This window comes from Rhipicephalus sanguineus, chromosome 2 (genome assembly GCF_013339695.2).
Source record: "Rhipicephalus sanguineus isolate Rsan-2018 chromosome 2, BIME_Rsan_1.4, whole genome shotgun sequence".
Classification (NCBI taxonomy): Eukaryota; Metazoa; Arthropoda; class Arachnida; order Ixodida; family Ixodidae; genus Rhipicephalus; species Rhipicephalus sanguineus.
Window position 1 is genome coordinate 27,689,033 of NC_051177.1, and position 18,943 is coordinate 27,707,975.

General features: G+C 46.0%; 2 protein-coding genes across 2 annotated transcripts; one reads left to right on the forward strand and one right to left on the reverse strand.

The window, feature by feature from the left end:
• Positions 1–67: 67 nt before the first annotated feature.
• On the forward strand, positions 68–1,887 carry LOC119382600 (THAP domain-containing protein 5). Its single transcript, XM_037650375.2, has 2 exons — positions 68–236; positions 621–1,887. The coding sequence occupies exons 1-2, from the start codon at positions 172–174 to the stop codon at positions 1,711–1,713; spliced, it is 1,158 nt and encodes a 385-aa protein (XP_037506303.1). The 5' UTR covers positions 68–171; the 3' UTR covers positions 1,714–1,887.
• A 5,689-nt stretch (positions 1,888–7,576) lies between these two features.
• LOC119382602 (cyclin-I) lies at positions 7,577–17,868 on the reverse strand. The gene is made up of 8 exons (XM_037650379.2): positions 17,602–17,868; positions 15,744–15,885; positions 15,410–15,544; positions 14,933–15,007; positions 14,680–14,820; positions 13,438–13,668; positions 10,650–10,778; positions 7,577–9,398 (listed from the first exon to the last, which is right to left on the reverse strand). The coding sequence occupies exons 2-8, from the start codon at positions 15,846–15,848 to the stop codon at positions 9,237–9,239; spliced, it is 978 nt and encodes a 325-aa protein (XP_037506307.1). The 5' UTR covers positions 15,849–15,885; positions 17,602–17,868; the 3' UTR covers positions 7,577–9,236.
• Positions 17,869–18,943: the final 1,075 nt, after the last annotated feature.

The window sequence follows — 18,943 nt, forward strand, 5'->3', positions numbered from 1 at the left end:
CGAACTTGTGCTTCCTCTTTTTTTTTTTCCCCAATGTAACGATGTGCATATGGCGGATGTCTAGTGGCGCCCTCTAAGCTCGTGCGCGCTTTTTCCTTCTCTGGCGTCGTCAATGGCGTTGTGACAACAACGAACGAATGTTGAGAAGCGCTTTGCAAAGCTTGCCTAGAGATGCCCGCTAATTGTTCGGCGTGCAAAAACCGATCGAATAATGGCAGCAAAACGACCTTTCACAAGTGAGTGTTTCGTTAGTATTCGTCTATAGGTCGCCGTGACGTGTAGTAGAGGTACTAGACTGTAGACTCGTTAGACTTGACCTCTCCACTGCTCAGAGGCGAGAGTCATCATCTCATTCAAATCGTTGACTGTAGAGTTTTGCGATCTTCGCGAGGGTGCGTTAAGTGTAAATTCCTTACCCGCGTAACCAAAACCAGCTTCCTATGACACGTTCGAAAATGTCCGAAGCCTTGATTCCACGCATGCCAAGGGAACGTGGGTAAAGAGTAGGTCCAGCCCCCAAACGGCAATCGTGATGCGTAGATTGATGAAAGTAGTAAACAGAGCAGTGGGCAGTAAAGCCCGTTGAGCAGGAGCTTATGGCTTTGTTTCTCTTTGTGAAGGTTTCCAGCGAAAGACGAGGAATGCCTCAAGAAATGGGTCGCATTTGTGTCTAAAGCAAGGGGCAAAGGCCTCTGGAAGCCCACCGTAAACAGCAAGTTGTGCTCGATACATTTTGAGCCGAACTGTTTTCGTCACTTCAACGGTCGTGTGTACCTCAACACTGGAGCTGTGCCTACTGTCGTCGAGATCCCTGAACATCTGCAGAAAGGCACGCGATGTGCGAGAGAAAGCGATGCTTCGTCATCAAGGGTTGTTTCACCTTCGCCAGAGAGGGAAGAGGACATATTCGTACCGGGGGTTGTGGAAGAGAGGGCATTCGACTATGAGGGCAATCCCTTGAACAGCGAGCCCGTTAAGGTCGCCAAGCTGCACCTTTCCCGCCTAGACGACGAACAACTGCGCAAAGCAGTAGCTTCGCCGGCGAAACTGACGACCGTTGGCCAGCGAATGAGCGCCGAAGCCAAGGAAGCGGACGGCAAACGGCCTATCATCGTCCACGTCACGTCTCTAACCAACAACGATCCGGGGAGTCGACCATCGCGCCTGAAGAGGCTTCCCGAGAAGTTGCGCTCGGGCGACTTCGACAACGACTTCGGCGAAGAACCTCCGAAGAAGACGGCCCGACTCGAATCGAACCTGGACGACACAACGGAGACTGGAGGAATCAGCGACGATGACGATCTTGGCGACGAGTCCGAGGACGTGGATGCGCCGGGTCTAGACGAGGACGAGTATGAAGAAGGAAGTGATGGCGAGTCCGCGGAGCCACCCACAGCGTACAGGTCTCAGGCCATAAAAACCGCTGCTTTGGACGAAAAGGCAACACCAGTGGCCGCGCCAAAGTCTACGGGTGGCGGACCCACGGCTGGAACTCTCGTGGAGCTCTGTACTCAGCTTGACGAGCAGCGCATCAAAAACGAGGAGCTGACCAAGCAATTGGCCAAGGCCAAGGTGGTAATTGAAAACCAGAACAGGAACATCGAAGCTTTGGAAGACGTTATAAACAATCTTCGACAGAGGATTGTGGCCATGAGCAAGAAGTGCAGTGCGACTGCAGAACCAGCGGAAGTCAGTGCAGAATCGAAAGAGTGATCGGCCCGTACATATAACAGGGGAACTCAGATTGTTACCGGCTTTTATTTCTTTTGTTTTTGTTGCTCTTTAGGACTGCCAAAAAACATGTCCCAGGAGGAAGAAAGTTGCTGCATGTCTTGTCATGTTTTTCCATGTTATGGTCTACCCTCATTAAACTAAGTAACACAGTCACTCATTCTGTTTATGAGCTCTTACTTGTGACGTAGGGTCAGCAGCGCCGAAGTCCTGCAGCACTGCTGAACGTTATCACCCTGACATAGACTTGTATTTTCTCTTTGCAGCCATTATGATGATGCAGCTCTGCATGTACTTACTGCTGCTGTTCACAAAATGGTCTTAACTGTTGCATTATAATATGGCTAGTTAGCAGGGTGTTAGCAGTTAGCAGGGTTAGCCAGAAATTTTTTTCGGGGAGGGGTGAGGGGGGGTTCAACCATACTTTATGTATGTTCGTGCATGTATATACGCAAGCAAAATTGAAAAGATTTTTTTTTGGGGGGGGGGAGAGGGGTTGAACCCCCCCCCCTCCCTGGCTACGCCCCTGCTGGTTAGTTCATTTATAGGGTTTAACATCCCAAAGCAACTCGGGCTATGCAAGGCACCGTAGTGGAGGACTCTGGATAATTTCAACCAGCTGGGGTTCTTCAGCACACACTAAAATTGCATGGTACACAGGCCTTCAGAATTTCACCTCCATCGAAATGCAACCACCGTGGCTGGGATCGCGTCCGCATCTTTTGGATCAGCAGCTGAGCATCATAACCAATAGGCCACCAAGGCAGCTAGACGACATACTACATCTACCATTACCAGTAACACATAGCACTTTCATCTCATATGAGTCACCATGGTCTGCAACATCTTAAATTGTTTTTGCTGAATATTCAGGACAGTCGAAGCAAGATAGCCAATGTGCTTAATTTCTCTTCGTATAACAAGAGGTCAGTTGTAGGGGAGGGTGAATAGGTCTAGTTTTACACCAGAGTGCACATTTCATGGCTGTCACAAGAGAGGCAAATGCACATTATAGGGTTCCTGCACTGGCTAAAAGACGCTGCACAGTGGTGTAGCCAGAAATTTTTTCGGGATAGGTAGGGGGGAGGGAGGTTCAACCATACTTTGTGCGTGCATTTGTATGTGTGTGTATATATATGCATGCGAAACTGAAAAATTTCGAGGGAAGGTTGAAACCCCCCAACACCCACTGGCTATGCCAGTGGTGCTGCAGCTATTTCATTTATCCTGCCAGTGCCTCCTACACAATCCATTATAGGATTGAGAAAAAATCAGACCACTCCAAGCGCCTCGTGCTGAGCCAAACTTTGTCCAGGCCCTTGGACAAAGTTTGCACTTAGCAGTTGTGTTGAAAAACAGCAAATCCCATATAAATGTCTTTACTGCTTATGGTACTCACCAATACATTCATTTGACTCAACAGTACACATTTATGCTTTCTTGTTGGCAATATAGAAATACAACAATTTTTCACTGTCTCCAAATGTTGGATAAACCCCGTGAGGTAAACATCAAAGCTGGTTTTGAAATGTTGATTTGCTGAGCAGTATTAACAAGTGAATTTACGTAACACAGACCGAGCTAAGAAGAGTTTGTGACAATGCTCTTAAATTCATTACACCTACAAGCAGACCTGGCCTTAGGACCTGCAAAGTAAAAGCTACTCTGGATTGATGGTTGCACTTGTAAACTGAATTCACTAGTGCAATGCTAGCAGCACTGGCATTACTGTTTTGAACATTTGAAAATGAGCAACGTCTGTGGGCATAAAGTGGTACCATTTCACGCTGTCTCTCATATCGAGCCGTCATGGCATTTCAGTTCGCTTCAGTAGGTTGTTGCTTCTTAGGAGGAAAAAGTGAAACCACATTTTTTCCACATTAAAATGTGCCAAGGGCTCTACGGTGGAAAGGGAGGGGGTATTATTGGAGGAAGCAATTCGCATGTTGTTACAGCTTGCGTCATCTCATCCCAAAGAACTGATAAATCCTACGTTCAACTTGTTAAGTGAGGTTCTGCATGATTATTATTGTTATTATTATTATTATTATTATTATTATTATTATTATTATTATTATTATTATTATTATTATTGTTGTTGTTGTTGTTGTTGTTATTATTACTACTTGATTTGGGTACACAAAAAAAGAAAAAAACGTCAGGCCTGCACAGCACACGCAGCACAGTCGCAGCGAAAGTTGGAGGAGTGGCCTTTCTAGAGCCCTTTGTAAACTCTCCTGGGGCGACTACTACAACTACATTTCCAAGGTACCCACTATGCCATAAATCGTAACTTTGAGTAGTAAGGAAATACCTACTATACCATTATTCATCATTCTGCGGAGAAGCAATGTACTTGCTACACATATGTAAGGCATTATGTGCACTTTGTTGATGCTGTGGCCGAACACACTGAATTATGGCTGAGCCATTTGTAACGAGTGGGAAGCTTTAACCACCCACTCGTCTGCCATGCAGAGGTCCTGGGTTCAAATCCCACTCGATCCTGGATATTTTAAACAGCGAAGCTGTTGAAGCTCGCCATAATTTGTCTGTCGGAAACAGAAATGATCATCATGATGAATCGGCACGCACATCCTCTTCTTCATCTTCGTCCTCTTCTGCTTTGCTCCCAGAACATGTGCGCATATTTCTCCGGCGTGGCCTGTAGTAACCCTGGTGGTTGAGAGATCAAGTACAGGGAGAGAGAAAGAAAGAGACATGGAGAAAGAGAAAAATTCTTCACGGGGCGGACTTTGATCCAAAGGCAAGCGTCCTAACCCCTCGGCTATCCAGGCATGCAAATAGAGCATGGCGTAGTATAGTGTAGCAAGGGGGTGAAAAAGGCAAGTAAGCATGAGGAGGAGAGATGTGATGGCGAGGAGGAGGGAAAGAAGGGAAGAGAATAAAGCATAGAAAGAATGAGAAAGAGAGAGAGAAAAGGATAGAAACAAGGAGGAAGCAAGCTAGAAATTGAGAGAAAGAAATAGAGGGAAATAAATAAATAGAAACAAACACAGCAAAAAAGACAATAAACAGGAAGAAGGAGAAAGAAAGAAAAATTTTGCAAAACTTAACAAAACAGCAAAAGCCAGGACTACATAGGTGCCCATCAGCTCCACTGTCTCTTTAGCATTGCGCCTCCAGTGCAAGATACGTTAATTTTTTCTCATTGCGCGCAATAGCGGTTACTTAAATGTAAACATTTCGACAGAAGTCTGTCTGGCTGGGTGGAAGAATTAAGAAGTTGAAATACCTCCAGCCACAAATTCTTGGAGGAAACCCGACGTTTCGAGACCGGCTTGGTCTCTTCTTCAGGGGTGACTGTGCTGATCAGGGGGGCTTCGTCGCAGCTTGTTTTTGGCTCTTGGTTACGGCTTTGGTTACGGACACCGGCGGCGGTGGACAGTTACGCCACCCAAATCAGCTCTTGTGATCTCATAACAGCTTTTGCTGTAAAACACAAGGACACAGAGGAAATAGGGATGGAGTAGGCTGACAACTGCTACCTAGTGGGGCACAATGAATGCTTACTCCTTCGGGAAGGTGGGATATAGGGGAACTAAAGATAGCAGGACAGAAAGAGGAAAGCAAATAGGAAAGTAAACAAAAACACAAAGGACAAAAATAAGTAGCAACATGACAGCAAGGGCTAGTGGCGTGGTATGCATGTATGCAGCGACTCACATTGTTTCAAACAGCATTACTTGCAGTAAATGTTCATGCTAATGTGACGAACTGTAGAAATGACGTTCAATTTGGTACAGCCTGTCTTTGCTGATACAGATGTGCCTCAAGCTACGTTTGTCCCGAAATGCTGTTGTATATTGTAGAGACTCGAGTAAGTGAGCTTTCGCAATTGTTCTCGTATAAACTGCGGATTCACGTACAAGTACGGATGCACTTGAACCATGCATCAGATCTTGGTGAGCAACTGACGTGGTTGCCACTATCGTTGTGCTTCTAATGTTGATTTTCCTTGCACACATTCACCTAACGAAGAGATCCTTGACTCATCATTTGACAGTGTTTGGTTCCCTCACTGTCACGACGAGATAATATACATAAATTATGGGTAGGATCCTTCAAGTTCAAAATGGAGAATATTTCAGACACCTTGAGACACACTAACAGTGACATTAAAGGGGTCATGAATAAACACTGGATTTTAGAGAAATGCCTATTCTGTTCCTTGCGTTCCTATTGCCCCACTTTGATATATGAGCATGAATTAGAGGATAAGAGGGGCTTTTATAGTGTTTTTAGAGTGCCTATAAGTGCCTATTTTTGCCATTTGTGCCTCGATATCTATAAGTGCCTATTTTCAAAATCTACACCTCTTTGTACAGTACTTAGCCTCAAATTTCGCTTTCGAGTGCAGTTTGAGACTGCTATGTATGTTATACCAGGCAACATTGTTCAGAACTCGATGGGGTTCAACCTAGTCATCTAGTTCAACCAACTTCCGGAAAACAACCGCTAGCAGGAGTGAAATGGGACGCGCCGGCCACCATATGCCAGTGTGCTGACATGGCGCAAGCAGTTGGCGAATACAAAACCGTGGAGAGCCGTCAGGGGAAAGGAGAGTGAAGAGGAAAAGAAAAAAAAAAATTTGATGTACATGCGGCTTCTGTTTTGTTTTTAATTTACTTCTTTAGGTGATCACCAACAGGGGAGAAATTGACCCTACACGATTGGACTCGGACTATAGGAGGCATCCCTCCCTTCTGGTCTTTTAGCGGTCTGGCTATCTGCTCCTGTGTTGCCCTTTTCAGCCATGCAAAAAGAATGAGACCCAAGAGTATATTGGTTTGACTGCGGACACTCGACTCACCATGATACAGAATACAGGGACAGACTGTATTCTGCGAACCATGCGGGAAAAAGGACAATTGCACAGCTATGTTCAACTGCTGGAGCCTTTGTGCCATCATGAACAGTAACATTTTTTGCTTTCCTGTCATAGATACAGGTCATGCACATCTTCGTTCTGAAATTATTTGCATTTATGTAAAAATTTATTGTGCCTACATTTAAGACGTTGGAAGCCTAAAACGTTTTTGCCTGCCTATTTTTGGTGCCTAAAACGTTCTTTTGCTTGCCTATTTCTGGCATCTAAAACGCACTTTTTTAATTCCTATAAATCCTGCCTCTAGTCATGAACCACCTCTCGAGCTTGGTGAGAAAACGCATCCTGGGGATAGCAGACACTGCTATGAACTCTCAAATCTTGCAGTCGTGCACGGCAAGGAGAGCTCATAAGCGGAGCGTGAAGTTGCCAATTTCTCAGGCACCCTCTTTTCGTACAGAGGCCTGTCCTCACTCACTTCAGAGCTGCCGATGCCCGCTGCTTGATGTCGAACAGCAGGTCGCATGCTTATTGGCCAATGGCCGACAAATTATGCGCGGCGTTTGGATCAGATGCGCTTCTTGCCACGGGCTGCGACCATGTGCCTGCGCAGCGCTCCATAGTCTGCTAATTTTACACAGTGAGCCACACTCGTGCACAAAAATAACAATGGGACAGAGCGATCACATTTCATCCCGCGCACTCAAGGTCATGAGGCACGCTGACGCAGCTTCTTTCCCCCGTGCCAAACATTCTTGCTTAGCTTCCAGCATGCTCGTCGGGCCGAGGTGAGAAAGTTCCTTAAAGCGCACGACAAACTCTTGCAACTACGCTCATTTTAGATGGGTTCGAGATATTTTTGTGCTGATACCGAGGTCATTCGATGATTAGTACAGGGAAAAGTGGTTCATAACCCATTTAAGCATGCAGCAGGCTTATAACAGCCGTTGCTGTAGAAAGCACAGCAACTTCAGCAATGAAACAAAGAAAGTCCAGTAGGTTTCATAAATTACTTGTTTTTAATGCCTCCAAAGAAGTGGGTTGCCAGAACACTGGGCAGCGATTCCTTTCTCACAGGAAAAAACACGGGCATGTCGGGAGCATTAAAAGAAACATAAAAACTATGTGCCTCGCACTCTTAAAAATGATAAAATGGGTGATGAAATGAGGATCATTTACAATGTTTTTTTGGTTTTTTAGGATTATGAGTTTTTTTTACATTTTTTACATATTATACATTTTTTTTTTTTTTGTACAATGTACTCTTCTTGTAGAACATAGAATCTACAATATAAAACAGAAAGACACAAACACGACACAAAAACGACGGACACTTCCGAGACATGGGCTCTCCCCAACAATTCCACGACGCCCGCAGGCTTAAAAGTTGGTGCTCACAGCAAGCTTGTAGAAAAGTGACAGCTGACAGACAACATGCCACTCGTGCACTGGAATGAAAAGGTTTCGGTGGATTGCATCTGGGAAGAATAGCTTTAAAGCAGAACTTGTCCAGGCAAGTGGGCTAAGAACATCAACAAATAATCTGTGAACACATACGACACAGCAAAGCAAGGTGGTGCTCAACACACTTATTGCTGCAGATTTCCAGACATGTTTCATGGTACATGTCACACTTTCAGGGAACATATCATTACTCGAGAAGAACAACTTCCAAGACATTATATTCATTCGGATGCTTTTCTCAGATAAGAATGGCCAATGCAGGTCTTCCGTTTCCGATCCAAGCTGCAACTAGTGCTACCGTACCAACGAAATGTTCCCTTCAAGTGCGATATGTGTCGTAAAGTGTAGCTGTACTGTGATGTACGACATGTTTCAAACAATTACTTGTCAACTTGCGTAATTATTTTGAAATGCAACGTTTTTGGTGACCTTCCTCAAATCACTACCGGCCCACTGTACGGGCGGGGGAGAGAAAGATTTAAGGCCTCAAGCGGCCCTCGTGTAAAATGGCATTTTAAAAATGTCTCTGCACTCTCTCGGACAAAGCACATGAAAACGTGGACACCAATATACATTTGTTCCGCATAAAAGTACACTTGCTTTTCGTAAACTAAAAAACGAATTTAGCACCCTTTCTAAAAACCGGCATTCTCCAGGCCACTGCTCGATGTGGCATTGACCAAACGCGCAGGTGTACGCGCAGCATGCACGACGGTGACAACGCTCAAAATAAAAACACTGCCATAGCAACCAATTGTGTGTGTGTATATGTATAACAAAATGTAAAATTAAAATAAAACATACTAGCAAAACCAGGGAAGCAGCCGCCTACGAGATATTACGCAGTCTCGCAAAAAAGTGTTCCAAGGTTCTGGTTGCATCGGTGAAGTGCCATTGCAGAGCCTCTAAACAGAAAAAAAACGTAAGCAGCGTAACATTTTTTTTTGTGGCATGCGACTAGACCATAATCCTGATACAATTACTGCACAGAAACATTTGAAGGGGTGCTTTTCAGTTGCATTTAAACTGGCCCTGCCCTAATAAAAACGAAAGCAAATAAGACAAAAGAATGGACTAGTGATGTGGGCGGGAAGAAATGTCTTGGGCTGGCACCAGGCCTGGCTTCCTTTGCTTGGCCTCTGGTTAAGAGTCCTTCTGTGAGGCTCTCCCATATCAACTGGGGCAGTTCCTTCTACATGGCGCGGACAGGAAAGCCAGGTATGCTGATGCCCCCTTGGCCCTGGTGCATGCCACACGAGACACTGGCCGCAGGTGGCGACGTCGTCGATGCCGTTTCCTCCCCGTACAGCCTTTTGATGCTGTCGTAAATGTCTTCGATGTCCGTCGTCTCCATCTGCACATGAAAGAATGCAATGCATGGCACGTGAGCAAGACCAGTCTACACGTTGCAAAAAGCGAAATGAGACAACAGCCAGTACGCAAAGGATATGGGACAGTGGTTACCTAAAGTGGTTCACAAGGGCTACATTCAGAAAGGTCTAGTCCAATCCTTTCATTCCTTCACCACTGATCAAAGCAGTAGCATAAATATGGCAAATTCAGTGACCTGCTGTGTGAATGACCACTGCGCACATATAAAAATCTTAAATGCTTCTACATCTTGAAGAGTTTAATGCAAAAGCGCTATCAGGCCCCATTCGCATCACCCCCTCATTGAGTTGTCATGCTTTGCTTCTCAGCGGATACCTCAGAAGTGCTGAGTGTTGTGCACACGTGACAGTATCCATTGCAAACCCTCCCAGGCTGCCTACTGCATTTACAGTTGCAAAGTACCCACTACATGTATGTAGGCAATACATACACCTACATGGCTGCACACTTTGCTGATGCTGAGGATAATAATGAATCATTGTTCAGCTTTTTGTAATGGGTTGGCAGCTTTCTACCACACCCTCATTACATAATTTACATGCTGTGACGCCTATTACAATTCTATGCTTCTACTACGCAATATTTCATCTGTAAACGCGACTCCTTGCCCAACATGATGACTGTATGAGGTAACTTTCTGCAGTAGTTTCAAGCACCGGCACGGCTCTGTGGTAGAATACTTGACTTCCACGCAGAATACTTGGGTTCGATTCTGGTTCAAACCCCGACTTTTTGTTTTTTGCATACATTGCGATTTTTCACTCATGGACAACGCCCTCACTCATGAACAACGCCGCCAATGCTGTCACCGCATTTTCTGCGCAACACGGGCTCTATAATGCTATCGTGCGAGAAATGGCAGACAATCACTGGACTGAGGTTGCCAACATTGAACAGTGCTGATAGTATGCAAGTAACTACAGTACTTTATGCCACGTGACTTAGTGAGGTGCTCAGGCTGTACTAATGTCAGGATCAGCCCATATTTTCAGTCAGAAATCATACTCTGTCACATAATGTAGATGGGAAAAGGCAAGTAAGACGCTGCCTTCAACATAAAATTCTTGAGTTTTACGTGCTGAAGCAATGGTTGGATTACAAGGCACCTCCTCCTTGCTTCAACAATATGGCCAGCCTTAGTCAGCAAGAGCAATGGTCATTTCAGTAAAACCACACATCAAACTTTAAGCACTCTCATAAATTTGGTACGCACCCTTCTCTTTGACGGCTTGTGGGCGTTCTGGGAGTCTGAGTGTCGGTGTTTTCGTGACACGGCCGTGCGTGCTCTGGCAAAGATGCAGGCCAACTCTTCTCGGCACCGAATAACGTCGCTGTTCTCAACCTGCGCAAGAAGCCATAAATCCATTCACATACAAGACTTCGTATAGCAGAATAACCAAAGGTTAAAACTTGCTAAAGAGAATGTATGCAGCTACTACCATCACTGCCTTGATAGTAAAGCTAACATACCACCCACTCATTGCACAATTCACATGGTGCGACGCCTGGTGTATTTCTATGCTTCAGCCACACAATATTACATGTGTTAATGGGACTCCTCACACAACGTGACATCTGTATAGGGTTTTTTTAAACACGAAAGTGTTTTATGCCGGGGTCCACCAAGACTTTCATGACGTACTTCCGTCACAAAATAAATGCCATCAGCTGGAAAAGAAAAAAATCTATAAGAAAAAGTTCCGTTTACGGGAATCGAACCCATCACCTCTCGGTCTGCGACCGTAGAAGCGGGCGTTTAGCCCACTGAGCTACCGCCAAACACATTATGGAGGCGACATGAACGCGCCTTTTATCTTTCACATTTGCCTCTCACAGTGACCTTGAATGGATGGACGCTACGAGCGTCCGCTTTATAATGGGGCGGTAACATCTGTGCCACAAGGCTCGGGAAAAAAAAAAAAAAAAAAAAAGTGCCGTTGCAACGACTGTCCCATTCGGCGCGTTTCCAATACAAGTTTCATTTCGTCAACGTTTTATTACACCGTGAGGTGGCGGTTTTAGCGCAAGCCTCGCTCATAGCATCCATCCACATCGACAAATACGTAGCTCTCCGACGCTCGCCTGGCTGTCGCACCGCATTCGCTGCTCGCCCTGTGAGAAGTAACGGCCTGGCTAGAGGGAAGACACGACGCGCGTAGCGTTTCTCTTTGCATTTCACGATGCTTTGAAGGAGTGCATATCGATCATTAGTGTTTATTATGTGCTTGTTGATACCATCTTTGTGCGGGATTCACCATATGCGGAGTCCACGTATATGAGAAGGACTTACCGTATTTATTCGAATATAGGTCGACCTTTTTTTCCCAAAAATGTTGCCCATAATCAGCTATCGACCTATATTCGTGACCAAAGAATCTCGACCTATATTCGCGATCAAAGCGACCAAAAGCACCGCACATATGGCGTTCAACTGCCGCGCCTGCTGTTCTTCAAGCAGTTCCTGCTACATACGCACATTATATACCATAAAATCTGGTATAAAAACCGTACCCGTTCGCCTTTTCCGACTAAGTAACTAAGAAAAAAAAAAGTTATTTGTGCAACCGCCTTTTCAAAGCCCCCGCGAAATGCAGCCGCTCCGCCATGTTTGCGCTGGAACCCGTGATTTCCCTAGGTAGGCCGTGAAGTCCCTAGCCCCCTAGCCGTGCTGCCTGCCGACGCGCAGCCGCACTGGCACTGGCCTAAGGCCTCACTCTTTGTTTGTTGTTTGATCTGATGTGACGGTTCGCATTTGCAAATGCGCGGTTGCGACGGTGTCACGTCAGTAGAGCTACACAGCTGACTTCAAGCGTCAAGTGATACTTTTTGCCGAGAATTCCAGCAATTGTGCCGCTCAGCGTGAGTTCGACGTAAAAGTTGATTAGGGGTTGGCGGTAGCAGCGGGACCGACTGTTCGCGTGCAATGGATAGCGTCGTGCTTTTCGCGGCCCAGCAACTGGCAGGCATGACACTCTTGAAAAAGAACTGAGGCTCCGGGCGTCAAGGAGGCCCTGCAGAAGGCCAACAGACCTGGTCGTCATACCGCTAGGTATGACGTCCCGGCTACATTAAGGACCGGATGGCGAAGAGTTACAAAGAGTGGCTTGAAGGAGGATGCTGCAATGACACCGACGGGACGCCGCGAGAAGGGCTTCCCTCAATAATGAAGTTGCGACGTGGGTGAAGGACGCGCGGAAAGACTTGCCAGCGAAAATTATCGTGACTGGCTTTAAAAAGTGCTGCATTTCCAACGCAATCGATGGCAGCGAAGTCGACGTCATTTGGGATGCCGAGGATGCCTGCGAAGAATCAGACAACCTTCCTTGCACATCTGACGAACATGACACTCCCGGCAGCGACTAGGGCACTAAGTTAATTGTAAATAAAGGTGTGGTATGTTTCAATTTTCCTGTTTCTAAAAAAAAAAACATGGGTCGACCTATTTTCGAATATTTTTTTTTATTTCTCGTAGAGTGCTATAAGTAGGGGTCGACCTATATTCGTGCCCGACCTATTTTCGAATAAATACGGTAAGCTTACGCAAGGGTTAAATCATGATCGTGGGCGTATGTCGTCGGTACGGAAATGTACCACTAGGCGTCAACGTGAGTGCGATGCGTCCACATCAAGCGGCGCTATACCTGCCAAACGACAGTCGATATTATACAAGCTCTCATTACCAATGCACTATAAACAATAAACGACTTCTCTGACGACACGTTTCACTTTCGTGTTATACCGATTCCTATGACTGAGGGATCAACCAACCATCTTTTTTCCGAATTAGTCTCAAGCATTGGTGTGGCTCAGTGGTAGAACAACGGCCCGCCATGCAAAAGGCCTGGGTTCAAATCCCACTCAAACTGAAGATGATTTTTATTTATTTGCAACTCTCTTGATTTTTCACTCACAACCAACGATGCCGACACCGACGCCAGAGATCTGCAAAACGAACTATTTAACACTATCGCGTTAAAATGGCCAAAGTGGTTAGCACGCACCTGAGCCAGCCGCTGCAGGGCGATGGTGATGACGAACCAGTTGGGAGTCCAGGTCTCCAGCTCAAGGCTGAGCAGGGCCAGGGCCAAGGTGGAGGGCCTTGTCGCCACCAGAGACGCCTGATCGAGGCAGATCTGCAGCTTGGTTTCCAGCAGGGGACCCAAAGCTGCCAACTGCTGCTCAGACTGGTCTGGCAGGAGAAGGCCTCTGTTCAACACCAGCAGGGCATAAAACTGCACACAAATGAGAGAACAGTCAATGGTTAGCTTCTCTGGACACAGCATACCATGCTATGGTCAACTGCTACGGAAAAGCCTGACGACACCGTGCAGTACTAAGGCATTGCACTACTGAGTGCAAGGTCACGGGTTCATCCCCCAGCCACAGCGGCGACATTATCATGAGCCAAAACAGAAAAAGCGCTCGCGTAAATAGCGTAGGGTGCACACTTAAAGAACCACAGATGGTCAAACTTAACTTATGGTCTCCCGCTACACTATACCTCATAATTGGGTCAGGGTTCAGTCATGCAAAATGTAATTTTTTTTTCTTTCTTTAAGAGGAATATCTGGGGCTGGTACAGTTCAGTGACCTTGCCAACATTGCCCAATGACAGTGCACGTGCTTTTCCATGATATGGCACACCTTCACTGAGTAAGCCCTACAGAGCTTCTTTCAGTGCTTCTTGAGGTCCAAATGCGCTGAACACCTGTTTTGCAGTGTTACCTCCACAAGTAGTGGAGTGTACGAATTTATTACACAAGGTGAATGCCTAGAGAAGATCACTTCGAGGCATGTCTCACAATTTTGGTCACAACACTGAACAAATGTGAGATTTTGATATTCTGAAGAACTCTACTTTTGTTGATACAGAAGGAGTCAAGTGGCATCCCTCCTTGGAGGTCAAATGCAAGTGATTATTACCACACAAATTTGCAATAGAAATTACTCAAGCAGGGCAACGCTATTAAAAAGGACATGATGGCCAGACCAATTCACACGCTGGCTGATCTAGTACCTACCTATGAATTCGAATTTTCTTGTTATCTGTCATGGTATATCCATTCAATGCCCACACATAACTGGCAGTCTGAACTCTTAGGACGTGATGTCTTTGCAAGAATATGCTGCTTTGGATTTCATGCAAAGCAAGTCAATAACAGAAGAACTAAATGGAAGGTCACACCATTTAAAATGAGGGTTAAGCGAAGGAAAGCCAGCTGCAGAACAGCTGCATGACTCACCCCGTGCAGGAAGTCAAGCGATGTGGCTCGACAGAGGTCCCATCTGAGTTTCTTGAGAATCAATGCCTCCATGCGAGTAATCTCAGACACACTAAAGATGCAGTCACAGTTCTTGATCAGATCCTTGATATGTGGAACCACCTGCGAGTTCAGAGGAACACTCGACATCAACCCCCACTGCCAACAGTTCAAAACGATTGCTAACAGAGATACAAAGGAGTACACAGCAGCCACATTTAGTTCCAAAACTCACCTCATCTTCCTCAATAATCTTGGACGCTAAGTAGAAGCACGAAATAGCAATACATTTCAGGTACTTTGGTTGTGCCTGCGAGAGAATGAAACACGAAGGTTATAATTAGAAACATGCCCAGATGCGTGTCAAAGACAACTGCGGAATTAGAGCAAATCTCGTCCGATGATACACTCGTCAGTATAAGAGAGACAGCCTGTCTGCAGAGCTACATCACGATGCAGGGAAGACAAGAACATACTGCTTTATTCATGTATTTTGCAAGCATACAGCTGCCTTAAACTAGTAACCCTAAATTCAACCCCACTACCTCAGAATCACCAGTACATAACACAGTTTCTGAGCCACCACGGAACACTTAAGGGGGGACGTGGCACTTAGGGAATGAAAATCAACCAAAAAATCTAGTTTTCGCTGGCCATCTCTGCACGTTCCTGCATGTTCTGTATTGTGGAGAGAGGCGGGTCCTGCACTCACCCTAACCAAGAGGAGGAACTCGTCCATGAGTGTGACCGAGAGGAAGAGAGTCTCAGGATTGAACTTCAGGTAACGGTTGAGGACAGTCAGCCATTTCACGGTGTGGTTCCGTTGGACAGGCGTGATCTCTTCCCCCTGAAATGCAAGTCACAATTTAAGCACGGCCACTGCAAAAACAAGATGATAAGCTGATAAGATTGCAAGAGTAGGGCAAAGCAGACTGCAGACACTCTTGGGAGTTTCGAGATAAGATACGTGACCAACCAGAGCATATCACGACTGGGAAGATTGCCCAATGGAGGTGTGTATGTGCTGGGGTCACCTTGAGACCTACCTGTGAAGCATAGGTGCTGGGCCGCCAGTGGAGCCGCTCCTTCCTGAGATATCGCTGCACCAGGGCGATGGCAGAGTCGGCTGTGAGCCCGGCCTGGATCGACATGGCAGCTGCACTGGCGGCAAAATGCACCCGCTTCAAACTGCAAGAAAGAAAAGGTGAAACATATTTAGCTGCTGTGGCCGATTAGGACCAATAAAACAGCAGGACCAGAGCTTGGTCCTGTTGTACCAGTCTATTGCATAGGACAGCCCTTGCAATGAAAAAGCTATAACAAATGATTGACGTATAAGTTATCTTAATGATGAGCATTTCCCGTAATTACGCATGCCCTCCAAGGCACCACCATTCCGTACGTCAAGGCACTACCCTTCAGGGTTCCGTATTACGACATCCTGTGCTTAATAAGGTGACATCTTTGTCAGATAACAAGCAGGTGCAAGCTTCATCTGATGAATCTGATCAGTTTCTCATCAGGGTTATCGTTGGCCCTCCCAGCTTGCTGGACATTTTCAACTGATGACAATGTTCAATCAACGGGGATCACAGAGCTACAGCTTTCTACACACTGCTATACCAGTAAACGAGCATTATGCAGAATAACCACGGCACAGTAAAGGCAAACGGCCTCCCGCTACGCACAAGCTACACCCGAATTATTGCACCTAAAAAGCAAAAGAGGTTGCTACAGATGAGTCTTCATGACTTGCGTACACGTACTAGCTGCTAACACAAAGCTCGGTGCGCCGACGTTTGCCTCCGACGGCATTTAAGGTACCTAACAATACGAGCTGGGAAAAGAAAATAAAATAAAAGTGAGACGTCGAGTGATGACTACGCGCTCCCACGACGGCTAGTAACAGGGCGGCTGCGAGAAGCTGCTCGGCCACAGCGAATCGCCAAGGATTCCTACAAGGTTGAAATGACGTTGCGTCAGACTGCCTGGCGCAGGTGGCGGGTCTTCCCGAAGCTAGAGGCGACGGCGTGGGGACACGCATAATGGCTGAAACAGCTAGCGCTTCGGCCAACCGTACCGTCACTAAAGAGTAGGCAGGCGCTAACGGCTTTTTCTAGTCATAATGCCTGCGGTGTGTGTCGAAAGGCTGATGCAATGGAGCGAGTGTTGTCTACACAACACCAGCGGTTGCTTTTGGTAGCGAACAAATGTGAGCAACAATCGCTTCGAGTGTTATAAACGAGACAAGAGCTCGCAAATAAATGAACCTAGAATCAAATTCAGCCGAAAACGATGAGACGGGATAGTGAAGTTTCGCAGAGGCCACACCCACTTGTTATTTGTAGTGCGCGAGCGTCAACAGGGGGGCACAATATTCCGACATTGCAGCACGCAGTGCGTTCGCACCGACTCCAAAACTACAGAGTAGCGACAGAACAAACCGCCAAACATCTCGCGGAAGCGATTAATGTTTTCAGGAGGCGATAAAATTGATAACGGACGTTATGCGCTCCGGAGTTGAGACGACAGAAAAATGGAACGGCTTGCCGCTCTCCATCAATATGATCAAAGTGGAATGCAAGGATATTTGCGCTGGGTGATATGTAGACGAACAGTGGAGTACAATGGTAAAAGAGGGTATTAAATTGCATAGAAAATGAAGGCTCCGCGGTACGATGATCAACCGTAAGGTCAAAAAGGGCACAATTGCGATGAGTTTCACGTCCGCCAGAAGCTCAAATTGAAGAAAACATCGCTAGAATTTTCTGCGTATGCTTATTTTAGGTGAATACGTCCCCCACCTAAGCCCGTGTGCTCAAATGAGCAACGGCGACATTCGCTAAGGGCACCCAGAAACAAAAGCACCTGTGACGCGGATACACGAAAGGAACATCGCCTTACCTCGGACTGTTGTCGAGCCAAGCTTGACTTCCCGACCAGCATATGTTCGATGAAAGCGCGTAAGCACTAAAAACTTTTAAACGAAACGCAAATGGCTAAGACAAGCGACACATAACTATAATACAGCAGCGCAACGAAGATACCGTCAGATGACTGCCCGTTGGTAAACAGCTGAGAAGGTAAGGCGATTAGTTGTATCGCACCGCGATGCTCGTTTAAAAGCGCAGCGCTGCAACGAAATTTTAAGCACTAACGTAAGTAGAATACCGTAGGTACATACGAATGGGATAAGTTGCGTCAACTGTTCGAATGTCCACGTATCAAAGAAATGGCTCAGAGTGGGGAACTGATTCTTGACGCGCACGAGAGCATCGCTAAAGAGCACCGTGGCCGTTGCTCTACATCATTTGTTATTCTTTCGCGCGTGTCGTCATAGTGACGTCAATGAGCCGAGAGCGAATCTCGGAGCTCGCGTAGCCGGTCGGGTATGCGGCCGCCACGGCCGCTGGCAACGGCCGTCGCTCTGCAGGCTGCTCGGCGCTTCGCGAAAATTCTCGGCCATAAAAGGAATCGCACGGCCGCGCTGTATTTTGCATGCGGCTGTTCCAATGCTTGCAATAGAAATAAAAAAAATGCCGACACGCTAGTCGCAATATCACCACTGTGCTTCTAACGATGCAGCCAACCAACCTGCCGCTCGATCTCACGCAACTAGCTGCGCAGTTGCAGCAATAGCCATCTTTGTCGAAAAAGAAAGAAAAAAAGAACAAATAAATACGGACTAGCTACGCTACGACGGCTTGTACCGTGCCTGCTAATACAGCGACTGCATGCGCACAATATTATTTTATGCGGACTGGTGAGATCGTTGCAACGACAGATGCACCGTTTTGATTTTGTCTAATTACAGCTTATGGTTTAATAATTTAACAGATTGTAGAGTAAGTACACTTTACTCGCATAAATGACACAAACATTCAATCTTACTACTAGTTTAAAATTTAATGGGCCATTCTCACGTAAACGTAGGAAAAGCGGAGAGAAAATAATACTCGCCTCATTGCACTGTCGTGCCACTCGCTTTTATTTTATTCGTTTTTTTTTTTTAAACAGGGACATAATGTGTTACAAGAGCTGCAGAACATAAATTATGAGAAGGTCACGCGTGCTTCCGACATTTCAAAACGCAGCTGCCGTTTATGTGGCGTGTTATTGAGGAAATTCCAGTGCATGCGCGAAGGAGCAATGAATAATAATAATAATAATAATAATAATAATAATAATAATAATAATAATAATAATAATAATAATAATAATAATAATAATAATAATAATAAACAGC